A 14,279-nucleotide genomic window follows, 5' to 3' on the forward strand; every position below is an offset into this window, starting at 1 on the left:
AATAGGCCAGACTATCGATGTCTGTAGGCAAAAACAGAACGAGGCGTAACCAGAGAGAACCCAATAACTCCAGCGGTAGCATCTCAATGGGTGGGTGGTAGCCTGGCCAACCTACTAAATGAGTTTGAGCTTCATGAACTTTCTCATGTTACGAGCACCGTAGCTCATCGAGGTGCTAGCAGGAGCAGTGCGCGCGCCATGAAGCACATCATAGCTTAAAAAAATCATCCTACTGGTGGGCAGTTCACGTGTACGTGTAAACAAGCGAATACTTGTTTGCCATCATTTGTAAACGTAAGCACAAGCTGATTAAATACCATTGGGAATAGAAGTGGGAATAGAAGCTTAAGGGAATAACCTCGAAGGGTTATGTCTCACTAGACAGTTGTGCCCCGAGGGCATGAGAGGACGAGGCAGAGGTCGAAAAGGACAATTACCCCAATGGATTATGTATCACAAGACTCTTCTCACTAGACTTGGTGTCTTCCGAACTATGGTGGGACGTGGCGGGCAGAAATCGTCTGAAAGAATTTATATCTGCGGCAATAACACTACAAGATTGTGTGTAACAGGCATCAAGGCACAATGGTGGGATGCAGAGGCCGCAAGCATTTCCATCTACGACAGAAAACCTGGGAATTTTATTGCCACAGGGTTTCACAACTACCTGGCGAGCATAGGCAAGAGCGCATAAGTTGCTTGTTCCAAAACCTCACAATGGGGGTGTTGGCGAGTAACTTGAAGTCTAATTTGTTCCTGCATTAGGACACACGAGTGGGAATGGATAAAGGTTTTTCTGTGTTAATGCACAGCAGGATAACCAAGCTTTCCCACATAAGGGTAGGAAAACCAGAGGTCCAAAAGGGCCTCTCCTAGCAAAGCTCCTGGTCTTTTGCCGTGTCCTATGGACATCATGATGGGAGTCGACGTCCACAAGTGGTCGGCAGTGATCACCATCAGCGGCAATAGCTACTAAGGGAAGGGTAATAGCTCACAAGACTTGTGTCCCAGGGGCACAACAGGATAATTAACTAAGCAGTCCACAGGTTTCGCCATCTGCTGCAAAAACCCTAAAGAACTACTGGTCAAATGGGTACTCTGAGGAGTTGGAACAAGGCCCAACAAATCAAGCATTTGTTCCTAATCGCCTAGGGGCTTCTTTCACAGGTGAGGAGGGCCTCACTCGCAGACAAGAGGGGCACAACAACAGGCTAAGAAGTTCAGTGCTTCAAACACTAAAGGCCCTCGGCACTGAGGGATGTTCTCGTAATCAGCAATCTTAGAAGACTACCCCTGCTGTACGGGACTAGAAAAACAGCCCTTAAAGTAAAAGCAAGTTAGTTTCTAGGTTACCGTCGTACTTCCTCATTAGGAGGCACGAGAGAGAAACCCCTGGCTGAGAACTGCAAAGAGTACCAGTTGAAGCTGCTCAAGCCCTAGTTCAAGCAGATTCTGGGTTACCCTCATACTCAAGCTTTGGCAAGGGAGAAAAATCCCGACAGGTAACTCCAAGGAGCATCGGTTGAAACACTGCTTCCATTCAAGCAGCTTCTAGGTTACCCTCGTACTGCACAAATAGGATGCATAAGAGATAACCCTGACTGATAATATCAAGGAGTACCAGTCGCAACTATCGTTCGTACGGCAGTGCTGTAGGAACGAAGGAAGCAGATGCAAAGAGAACTGCAGTTGAGGACGCGAGTAACTCTGTTGGTGCATTAACTCCAGTCTCTAGGAAAGGACGAATGTAGACATGCAGAAATGTACTCCTGCCCTGCCTTAAACTGTCGTACTCACGAAAAATTAATAACTTCCTTAGAGGGGAGACCGGAAATCCCAAAGGAAGGCAGGTGCCGCCACAAGCGGCAACGAGAGACTCCTTCGGTGGTACACACAGTTGCTTCTCTAATGGAAGCAACATTGTTAACCCCCAAGGGTTGTCCGGGAGTCAAGCAGCCACCGGTCTTACTCAACGAGCGAGCAGTCAGTGGCATGATCCAGCTGACAGAAAATGTCGGGACTTCTTCACCTTTGAGGAAAACCCCAAATAAGAATCTTCTTAGACTATTTCTTCTGTTGTCTAATGAACCTCACCCACTAGGAGGATGTCTACTCCTTACACTTATTTTGAGGGAAGTTCTGCAAGCATAGCTAAAGTAATGGGGATCGGTCTTAATAGCCGACATGATGGTGGCACATTAGCGTCCTTAACGACCAAGACAACCCACAAGATGAGATCACCGAAACCCAAAATCTTCATGAAAGAATAGTCAAACCCAGTTGTTCATGGGAGAGATGCATGCCTACAATCCTCCTAGACAAAAGCAAACATTGATGGTATATCACAAGCGAGTGTGACCAGGCCGGGCGGTCATACCCTGCTAACTACCGGTGGGTGGTTATACCTCACTAAAAGTCTGATAGCTAGTTTCCAGATTCGTCGAAGCACATTCCCATTAAAGAGCAAAATGGGTTTGTATCGAGTATCGGAACAAATGTTAATGTTCCAAGCTCGCAATACTATACTATAATACTGAATACAGGTAATTTCAAAATATACCTTATTACCAGAAATAAATGATAGTATTCTATAAACTATTCCACGAAATGTAATCCCACCACATTCATTCAATGCTCCATTGTTAATTGGATGCATAAAATATTTCAATATGTCGACACTACTAGAATCTAAGGAGATGTTGGGAAGCGAGGTCTGCAGTGTACTCATCATATAACACTTGAAATTAAAAAGTTAGGTCACTATTAATTAATATACAGTACACTAAACTATAACAATTATACTTTTGTGATTACAAAACCAAATAAATTGCCAATTACCGAACAGGTAAAATAACAGTATAAATCATTATATAAAAATTTATTTGTACAAAATATATATTATATATATACATAGAATGATTACTTTTTTTATAATCTTTGGTATAAATGGTTCATAGAGAAATGGTCATAACCAGGACCCTTAAACTTGTGAATTGTAGAAAAGAAATGGGAAAAATAAATACAATACTGTATTGTGTGACACACCACTTAGCCAATATAGACTTTGTATGGAATACTTTTATCTCCCTGAAATGGAAAAGTTAAATCTACAGTAAAATATACTGTAAACATTTTTGCTACAGAACTGCTACATACCAGGAAGTTTGACAGCACTGAAACCACATTAGCCTAGAAAATTTCTACACAATTTTGATTCACTGATACAACAGGAACACAGTTTTATTTTGAACATGAATGCATAATTCAACATTTCATTAGTAAGTTTACAATTTAAAACCTTTACATTACAAAAATTTTCCAACATTACCTCAGCTTACAAAAATTCTTAAAATGCCTCGGATGTAAAATAAACTCATCTAGAAGTGAAAGACCATTTTCATTTCATAAATAAAAAAATCCCAACAAATAAATTGATTTCACAAACTTTACATGTACATTCAAGCATCACATATGTAACATCAAATTAAAACAATCCTACTTTTACAACTGAACACTCACGACCAATATATTGGTCATTCAACAAGTTTGAAAAGGAAACCAGTTTTCTTGCATTTAACGAAACTTATAAAAAAAAATTGAACACCCAAACCAAAACAGGATTTTCAATGGTTTTTAAATATGGGAGGCATGTTAAAAATTTCAATCACTTCAGTTATCAAAATAAGGAACAGATTACTAAGCATATGAAAGATCAAGGTTTGAAAATAGGCAACAAGAATGGGGGCGTTGTATAATAAAAAGTGGTTTCCCAGTCATGTACCAAACCATAACTTGTACTTCTCAAAGTATTCAGCTTAAATTGGAGGATTGTCTCAAAATCACTTTAGTCTGGATGACTAAAATCTAATTTCACATTTTCAAGAGGTACTCACTTCAACATTGGGGTTTAGTCCGTCAAATCAAAACACATGGAATAGAAAATTTCAACGTACATAAATTGTAATAAGACTTGTAAAATTTCATACATTCAGGAATGAAATACCAAACCCACAAAAAAGCAACTTGCAACATGCAAGGAAAATGAAAATATATCACAATCATAATAAAATGTATCACAGTGATACAGCACACTTGAAATTATCACATTTCTGGTAAATGACTCAACATAGGAATTTTCATGACAATGTTTTTACTAATCAAAATTGCTTTCTTGCTTCCGTAATTGCAGTTCTGCAGCCACAAAAAATGTCACTTAAATAATGAAACAATGACCAATAAAAGGATTTTCAAAAAATTTTGGATACATACATTTCAAACGTACCATAAAATTTTTTCAGGATTCATCATTACTAAAACTAAGAACATAGTGAACAGTGTACTAACCAATGTCAGGGAGATAAAAGGGAATGAGATATATCAGTAAAGTAAATTTAGTAACATTACTAATAATTCAAAACAAAAAAAAATTACCATTATAAAATAAACTGGTGGAGGACAAATGAAACATTGATTTCTCACAAAAAAAAATTGAGAAGCTAAGGCATTAAAGTCATTTGCATGGCTAAATAGAGGACTCACCTAGGATACTTAACTTTAGTCGACACCAGGAACTGCGGGGCAGCGAAGCAGCTGTAAATTAAAAACCCTTTCCAATCAATTGTTCGGGAAATAGCAGACTATAAATTGCCAATTACTAGAAATACAAATTATCAAAATTTCTTTGAACTGGACGTAACTGACATAAGGACAAAATTTTGCTTTGCCATTGCTCATTGAAATGTAACAATTTACACTGAGTGAAATCTCATTCAAAAAGGTTCTATTCAATTTAATAATCAATGCTCTTTTACAATGGTTTCAGTACCAACCATTCCAGCAAATTTAGCCAGTATGAGAACTACATACATGTGACTGACAAGACTACCAAAGTAGGCAATGATTTGGGTCACTGCAAATCTGCATTCACACACCTGTAAAGGAGGACAACAGTAAACACAAATGCTTACCACAGAGGGAGGAGACAGGTAACAGGAGGCTAAAACGGTGTGGTTGGGATGGGCCCCTGTCCAGTGCTTGGATCAGAGGATCCCATCCCACCTTTGCCGTGTGTCTGCTGCCGCCTGTTCTCGTGGTTACCTCCCGCTGGCTGTGGGGAGAAAAAGAGGAAAGCGTAACATACGTCTCACAATTCACCATTCAAATAAAAAAACATTTGTATCCTTACAATTACAAATTATTGTTCATCATGAACAACTGTACAAACCACAGCCTATATACAGGATTTTACCTACTGTATTTCTGCAAGGCAAAAATTGCCAGTAACAATTTTTTTTTTCTTTTTAACATTTTATGGATAACAGACTTTCACTTATGAGTAAGGTTAGATTCGAAAAATCTCATTACACTGTACTAACTTGCGAGCACAAGTTACACCAACATCATAATGAACCTATCTTCATATTGTACAAATAGCGAGACTTTCTTGCTCACTAGGCTATGCTCGAGACAACTTTAAATACAACACCTACAGTAAGTCATGGGCCCTACTGTATATATCTGTTTACAGCGTGCATTATAAAGAGAAAACCATGTGTTACAAAATTGACCTGGATGTGTCATCCCAAAAATTGATTACCTTAATGTGGTCACAAATGAACATCACTATTTACATAACTGAAAACTGTAAAAATAGGGTCTGACTTCTTGGCTAGGAAAATATAGTTTCAAATCCCTTTTCCTCCAATTTATTTAAACTTCCAAATACGCATATTATCTACCTACAACTTTAGCTTCTTTCCAGCTTTTTTAGCACAATAAGCACAATACTCGATGGTGGCTTCTTGACCATCTACATGCAAACACATACCACTAGATACAATTTTATCGTCGCCTTCACCAGTAGGCACTTCGCCAACGACGACGCTCGCCGGCGACAATTTCCCGATCAATGCTGCCAACGGCGATTGATTCTCAAGTAAATTACGGAGGTGCTTCACTTGTTCCTCGAGCTTGACGTTGGCCTCCCTGAGACTCTCATTTTCCCCGGCCAGCTGGTCCCTTTCTCGACTCACAACAAACACCTTGCGTTCCAATTCGTTCACGTGAGCTTTTTTCATTTCCCTATTTTTCTTTGCGTTTATGGCATTTCTACGACAGCGTTCCATTCGTGGATCATTAAGGGGATCAAGCTCATAAGCCTTCCGTTTCGCTCCCGACGACTGCGACACAACAGACGACGCTGACGAGTGCCTAGATCTCAAAGACCAAAATGGCGAACTCTCTAATTCAGACATTCCACTAGACGCAGGCGATCCCTTTGGCACAGCATCCCTAGAGTCTGACTCGGACTCTGAAGATTCACACGCTCCAAGACTTCTTCGTTGTCGTTTAGCTGCAGTGAGCCTAGACCTGCGTGGCAACGGCTCCACTTTAGGCTTGTCGAGGTCATTTTTACAAGTCGCTGCTACAGGCTTCACTTTAACTACCTGCGAACTGCAGCTACCCTTGGGTATCTTGACTAAATTATGGGAGGGTATTGGCAAAATTGCAGGCGCTACCATTTCATCAGATGAATTTGCACCAGTGTTTATCTTAATGCGGATGGCAGAGGGTCGTACACCCTCAACACGATCGGAGCTTACCAAATTGGTGTTAATTTTTTCTACACTGTCGATTTTGGAAGGCTCTTCCTGTTGTGAGTCTCGAAGGAGAGATCTTTCAGTGATGGCTTCTCCTCCAGTCTGGCCCGGGGTGTCGCTGGGAAGTTCAGGAGACGTAGGGGAGTCCGCTGTAAGGGAAACTGGAATGAGAGTCTCAGGGTTGCTATCAAGATTGGGTGGCTGCAGACTTAACATTTCATTTGGCTCAGATAAATAGAAAAGTGGGTCGCCAAACAGGATGTTATTGCTAGAATCCACAGCCAACATTGAATCATCCAAAATCATTTCAGTACTTGTGTGATCACTTAGGCCTAAATCTACCTCATCAAAATGGAAACTACGGTTATTTTCAAGACACTTCCCATCCCCACTTGTGGCCAGTTCATCGACTTCGCAAAACAGATCAAGTGGAGGGAACTGCGCCATTTTGGGGGGCAGGCTGGGTGTCACTGCAGACAAAGCCTACCGTCAACACTTTGACAAAATTACAACTTCTTAGACCATTAATCACTTTCCCATGCAGTTTAACAGATTGAGTATATTACTGAGGTACCACACAATACAATTATAGGATGAATACAGTAAAATAACCTCCGTAAATCAACCTTAAATATGATTACTCGTACCTGGATGCTTCTTCTAGAGAGTAGCGTGTCCGTAAGACCTCACAGCTTGGAGTTTTCAATGAATCTGTACGAGACGGCAACAGAGCGAAAGACTTGGCATCGCAGCCGTACCAAGGTTGCCAGTTTGGCCTTTTTTCAGGCCAAAAAATCTCAAATTTGTCTTTTTAAATTAGTTTGCCTTTAGTAATATCATGAAATAAAATGTGGGTTTTGAATCCTATATTTTTGTCCTTTTTCTAATAATGCGTTGGCCTTTTAAAGCTGTGGTTCATTATAAGTTGGCCTTTTCCCATATAGAAAATCTGGCAACTCTGAGCCGTACCCGGATGTGACGAAACATGTGAGATACCTACTCTGATTGGCTAGTTTGCAACAGGCTGTATTCTTATTGGTTAATTTTTTCGTGACATCATAGATATCTCTCTTGCTATTGGTGGAGCACAAATAGTAGGTGCGGTCCGAATGTAAAAGATAAAAATGCAACGTTCAGCCGACGATTTTTAAGGATTACGAGCTTAAATCATTAAGAAAAGTATTCTTAATACCATTTTTATCTTTAGCATTAATTAAATCTTGTATTTTAGTAAATTTACCACTATCTGTGAAGTAAATCAGAGAGTAAATGTATATAAAACTCAAAACGTTCTGTTGACGATTTCTAGGAAGTACAAGCCTATATATTCATAAATATATAATTAATGTCATATTGCATTGCAAAATAAACGTGCAATAACGATAAGAATAAACAATTTCACGATGTTCTTTATGTTTTGAGAATAAATAAAAGCTAATTTCTTCTACATACATACAAGTTGACAGACCTTCTTCTTCTTCGGTTGATTTCCATTTTTATACACGAGAGACCCGAAAACTTTTGTCCCCCAAATATCGCTCATAATAATAATGAAGGAAATATGGGTAAAGGTGACATATGCATATTTTGTCATTGACTTAAGGGTATTACTTGACTATAACGTGATTCTCAATACTAAAATAAATGTTGTAAAAAACACCGAATATCATCTCCGATACATTCCCTTTATAAAAAGCATTTGGATACATATTTCATAAAGAAACTTGTGACAAACTGGGATATTACCAGGGTAGACAGTAGACTATTGCAACTCCATCTACTACAATCTACTCAATGTGCAATACAAGAAATTTCAAACCTTAATAAATAGAGGAGCAAGTCTGTGTTCTAGTGTGACATATATATATATATATATATATATATATATATATATATATATATATATATATATATATATATATATATATATATATATACATACATAAAAACGATAACTGATACATACTTATCCTACAAAACTTGTTCGTATTTTTTTTCGTTCTGAAAGATATGTTTTTAGAAAAGTCCAGTAGATATTTTAATTATTCATCATGCCTTCAGGAGCGAAATCAGACTTCCATTTGAAATGACTGTGTTCGTTTGCTCTACTTATTTTTATAGTTTATATAGGAATTATTTATTTCAATGTTGTTGCTATTCTTAAGATATTTGATTTTTCCTTTTTTACCTTTCTTCACTGAGCTAGTTTCCCTGTTGGGGCCCCTGGGCTTATAGCATCCTGCTTTTCCATCTAGGGTTGTAGCTTAGCAAGTAATAATAATAATAATAATATGTCTTGTCAAAAGATTAGGAACAATTTTTTTTCTTCTTAAGAAGTTAAATTTAAATTATCTTCGAGATTTCGAACTCTTATTTACAAGTATGTTAAAATTAATGTGTTCGTTCATGACTAAATTTTTATTAATGTCCATATGAATCAAAGTAATGTCAAGTTACATACAGAGACATTTAGATATATTCTAATCTTTGATAATTACATATATGAATATTCTCTAGTGCTTTTATAACATTAATAACTTTTTTAATGGGTTGATAAAGTTGACTTAAGTCATGTGATAGAAATCGGACTCATTGTTTACAAACTGAAGTTTTCTTTTTTTTCGTTTTGGCGGTACACTTTTCATTTTTCAAGGTTTTATTCATTTTAATACATTATCTAAACTTCTAAAGACCTTCGTGTTTTCTGAAATGTAGTAGAATTCATTGAATTCTTTGCAAGAAATGAATGTCTGCATGTAAATTATAGTACCGAGAAATTAAGGTAAGATTTTGTAACCGTAGCTTATGGTGGACTTCCCATAATTATGTATATTAGTTCTTTTACTAATATATTTTGGCTATTTATATCTCATTACTAGTACTAATACCACTTTTAACCCAAATGTTTGATGTGTAAGCCAAGGATACAGTGGTAAAGATGGGGATGTCGCAGGGGGACCTAGCCCCAACCCCTTGGGTAGGTAAGTATGTGGGTAAAATTATAGTTACGCACGGACCAATATATTGACCTGAATCAATAGTGTTTCTTGTAAAGAATGATTTTCACACTGAATTGTACCTTCATTTCATCAGCAAATAAACTGAAAACCCGATAGACCCGTCTAATAACCGGGATATTCTCAAAAAATATAATGGATTTTGCTCTGCCGTGCGCTCGCCTCGTTTGCGTAAAAAAAAAACCATCAAGCTCTTATATAGTGACAAACGGTACATGCTGAGCTGCGCACGCTAACCTCATTGATTATTCTTAGCTAATTAACTTTTTATTTGCAGTGAAATTGTAATTTTTGAAGAAAATGGACTTTTTCTTTAGGAATCACCTGATTTTTAATAGAAAAACTTTTCAACTGTAATAAAAGCGTGTTTAGACCTACTCTTATGGTAAGCCAAGGATACAGCGGTGAAGGTGGGGGTGTCCCAGGGGGACCTAGGTCCATCCCCTGGGTAGGGAAGTAGGTGAGGATACGCCTCTTAGGTTAAGTTAGGTGGTGTTATTGTGTTTGTTTCCATTTTGAGTTGTGGTTCTTAAGTCGTAACGTTTGGAATTTGAAAATATTTGAAATTTGAAAAATCTTGGTTTCCCGAAGTTATTTGCAGCAGAACAGTTCAAAGTATCTATAAATATACGAGGAACACTTTTTGGTTTCTTCATGAGGAATATTCTGCTATAGTAAATATTTACCCACATATTAATTAGTGCTCCGGTCCATCCTAACCACCCACATTTTATTTACTGCGCCGGTCAATCCCAACCAACAGCAAAACCTCTGTGAACTGTACTGGTGGGCATTACCTAAAGGTCACTTTATAACCTTGTATTATGCTCTTGTTTAGACCTCTTTTGTTCCATTTGGTAGTTTGTAGCAAGTTGGGTACATCATATAACTTATTTAATTGTTAGGGTAGGTTATGGAAGATTATGATATTTTTACCGTTTTATTGTACAGTATGCAGTTATGGACAGGATAAGCTTTTCAACAAAAAAACAGGTGTTTCTTATAGAAATATTTAATTTTTCTTTGAAAAATACGCTTATTTTCACTGGATATAAAAACTTAATTATCTAAGAACTACTAATCAATGGGGTTAGCGTGCGCAGCTCAGCATGTACCGCTTGCTAGTACATAGGAGCTTTATGTTTTTCTTTTTCCGCTAACACACAGCAGAACAAAAACCATTAGATTTCTTAAAAAATATCCCTGTTCTTAGACAGTGTAACTGGTTTTTTGGTTTATTTGCTGTAGAAATGAACGTCAAATTCAGTGAAAGCACATTATTTACTACAGGAAAAACGAATTTTTCTATTCAAAATGTTGTTCGGCCCATAACTATAACTTTACTAATTTACTTCTTGTATGAATTTGGACTCGTCTTACAATAACCCTTCAGATTATCAGAACCAGACGTCCAAATTATCTAAGAGAATTGCTACACATTGTACAGCCAACGGGTTATGTAGACATGAGAATACCTGTAGTTACAGATGGTTTCAAATTATTGGAGCCACAATGTTCGTCTACTGTAAATTCTAGGGTTTTCATATATGTGGCCCCAAGACTATACAACAAGCTCCCACTGGACATACGAAAGACTGAAGATAGTAAGGCTTTCAAGAAGAAAATGAAGACTTTTTGGTTTTCTAAGTGCTTCAATAATTTGGATTTGAAAGTACACACGCAATACGCTATGTGATACACAAAATAACTGAGAGGGTATGCAATAAATTGATATTGTAGATCCTTTTGTGTGTAAGGTTCCCCTGTGTGATAGGACCAGGAAAGCAGCCCTTAGAGTAAAGTAAAATAGTAAATGCATCCTTATTGCTCTCCAACTTCTACCTTTTACGGTACTTCATAGGACAACGGCAGGATTTTCCCCCAGTTGGACTTGGGCATAGAACTGACTCCCAGGCCCTGGCCCTGCCAAATTCATAAATTTATTATTCACTCTTCAGTGTAGCTAACACTATGGGAGCCTACCTAAGCATTGATCCTCTCCTCAGCCTCAGCTCCTCCACATAGTTATAATCTATCAAATATAATTAAAAAAAATTTAGGGATTATTTTTACACCGGTCCCTAATTGGTAGTGTCAATTACCTAACTCATGGAGCTACCTATTGCTAGGAACTAGCTCACCACTTGACAAACTGTATAATCCCCCTTGACCAAACCTGTGTTGTGTTGGTTAGCTAAGGCATAGGAAGTAGATTAGACAATGTTGAGGGTTATTTTTTTTAATCAGTCACATACAGTTTAGGACAAATTGCAGAATTGAGATCTAGTGCTATGGTGTGGAAAATGGAATTGAAACTCACTGATAAAATACTTTTTGGCTCTGACTGGTTAGGGCGACTGGTCTGAGTAAATCACTGGGATATCTGAGGTACCCTCACCTAACCTGACCTAGGGCCCCAAGTCCTTAATGCAGGGATTTTGCCCCACTGCAACTCCCATAGGGCCCCATAGCCTAACACATCAGAAAAAACATTAGTCGTAGTGCACTTACATTGCTCAAAATTTGGTGATACTATATTTCAAATTAAAAAATCAATCTGGAAATGATTTTTGGTAATTTGAGTATGCTAAAAGAATTCACTCTGATCTTTGTCGCTAGGAAGAATGTACCGTGCGATTTGGGGTGCGTCTCCCATTCTATATTCTACTTACTAAGGATTTAAGGACATAATTTTGTATGTGTACTTTTGAGAGATTCATTGATTCACAATGAGTAAGGTCCTTGGCTTCTTAAGTCAGTTTAGGTAAGTGTGTAGCAAAGTCCTACAAATGAGCAAGGATGCCTTGGTTTGTTTTTTCTATTTATTTGGGGATTGTTAGGTTTTGATATTTACTAACACCCCGATCACAGGTTACGTTTAAAGTGGTTTCACCTCATCACTGGCTCGCACCAGGGAAGTAGCCCACCATTATGCCCAGAATTGTATAGCCCACTTCCTTGTCTCATATACATATGGTACATTTATATTCCAGCCTGCCTGTTGCTTTATAGTTTGAACATGGATATCAGAATTCAACTTGACTTAACATTCAAATTGAAGCAATCAGTGTGTCACTCTTGTAGATTCGATGATGGTATTGACTAGATTAATCATCAGAGGGACCGAAAAAACGCTGCATTACGCTGGATTTCCTCTTTTATTTTGATAGGCAGAGAAGGAGAATGAATGTCATAGCAAGAATAAGAGAGTATAAAACATGCCGATTTAAGATATGAATTCATTAGGTCAAAGCATGCTTTTACTAGATTTATAATCAAAGAAATTATCTCTTGCCTTTTTAACAGAACTAATTACTAAACTAAGAGGTGTAGTAAAATTTTTTATTTACAGTATAAATACCTGCAGTCATAGTTTATAGCATAAACAGGCTGTTCAGTCTTTGCATAGCAGGAAAGATTTCCGATGGCAATACAGGTCTTTTTTATAGTATTTATTGGATATGTAGAATATTGTTTATATCTATTTTAATATATTTTGTATTTACAGATGACATAGTGTGAAGCTTGGACATTAATAGCTAGCAATGTCTAAAAAGGCTAAGATACTTCATCGGCAAACTTTCCAGAATTCCAATAATGTAGTGGAGCTAACAGTAAAGACAATTCCAAAGGATTTTCTGCCAAGTCAGAATACAGTCCAAAAGCCATCAGCATATGTTAGGGATTGTGGTGTCAGGAAAGAATTGGAAAGAGTATGTGATAAGGAAAATAACAATGTTTGCAGTAAAACATCCACTGTTCCAAGTAAGAAGAAGGGTAATGGTGGCAGAGTAACAGTGGAAGTGTCAAAAAAAGTTGGTAGAAGAGAGCATGAAATTGTGCCCAAGAATAACACATGGGACAATGTGTTGCGTAACTGCAGCGCCATTGAAAGCTCTAATGAAAGTGAGTTGATGTCTGGCTTAAGAAAAAAGAGGTCTGTTAGTCAAAATTTGCCAGACCAGTACCAGGCCTGGCATCAGAAGACTTCTCAAACTCCAGATTCTGAACAATCTAATGTGTCTGAATTAATTGTGAATCGTCAGATTCAGAGTGAAACGTCATCTCAGGAATTTGTACCCCAACAAATGTATAGTAATGTTAATGGTCAAAACATCGTCACTCAAGGGAGGAATAGCAGCAGCAGTAGCAGTAGGAACACTAGAAAATCACCTAGAGCTGAAAGATCAGTCAGGCGATCCTTGAGGAACAATGTTAACCAGCAGGCTGTACCTGTGATGCAGTCAGAACAGCACTTGCAGCAAGCAAAGGTGAGTGTTTGATGCTAGTAGTCTTAACAGATTTTAAGCTTTTAATGTAACAAATTACTAGAATACAGGAATTTTAGAATGTTCATGAGCAGTACAAGTATAAACCTTAACTCTACAGAGGCCTTTTATGTCCAATGAAATATTAGAACAAGTTCCAAATTTGAGCTTTTCTTGAACTCTATGTTGTGATTTGGTTTATTATTATTATTATTACTAGCTAAGCTACAACCCTATTTGGAAGAACATGGGGCTATAAGCCCAAGGCTCCAAGGGAATATAGGCCAGCAAGGAAAAGAAATAAGGAAACTGATAGAATGATGTGTCAGTGTGTACCCTCAAGATAGAGAACTCTAATCCAAGACAGTGGAAGATAAGGGTACAGAGGCTTGATT

General features: G+C 37.7%; 2 protein-coding genes across 2 annotated transcripts in view; one reads left to right on the plus strand and one right to left on the minus strand.

Moving 5' to 3' along the window:
• Positions 1-2,863: 2,863 nt before the first annotated feature.
• LOC137621630 (uncharacterized) lies at positions 2,864-7,240 on the minus strand. Its single transcript, XM_068352092.1, has 3 exons — positions 5,828-7,240; positions 4,968-5,107; positions 2,864-4,590 (listed from the first exon to the last, which is right to left on the minus strand). Exons 1-2 carry the CDS (start codon positions 7,044-7,046, stop codon positions 5,094-5,096), a joined length of 1,233 nt encoding a protein of 410 aa, XP_068208193.1. The 5' UTR covers positions 7,047-7,240; the 3' UTR covers positions 2,864-4,590; positions 4,968-5,093.
• Positions 7,241-9,195: 1,955 nt separating this feature from the next.
• Positions 9,196-14,279, plus strand: part of LOC137621631 (putative uncharacterized protein DDB_G0271606) — a 36,369-nt gene continuing 31,285 nt past the window's right edge. Inside the window, exons 1-2 of the mRNA XM_068352094.1 lie at positions 9,196-9,381; positions 13,125-13,887. Of these exons, the coding sequence (XP_068208195.1) occupies positions 13,162-13,887 (726 nt within the window). The 5' untranslated portion in view covers positions 9,196-9,381; positions 13,125-13,161. The remainder of the gene's footprint in view (positions 9,382-13,124; positions 13,888-14,279) is intronic.

Source organism: Palaemon carinicauda, chromosome 28 (genome assembly GCF_036898095.1).
Source record: "Palaemon carinicauda isolate YSFRI2023 chromosome 28, ASM3689809v2, whole genome shotgun sequence".
Taxonomy (NCBI): Eukaryota; Metazoa; Arthropoda; class Malacostraca; order Decapoda; family Palaemonidae; genus Palaemon; species Palaemon carinicauda.

Excerpts from the sequence above, each read along its gene's own strand:
- LOC137621630 (XM_068352092.1), bottom strand. The coding sequence starts at position 7,046 with ATGGCGCAGTTCCCTCCACTTGATCTGTTTTGCGAAGTCGATGAACTG.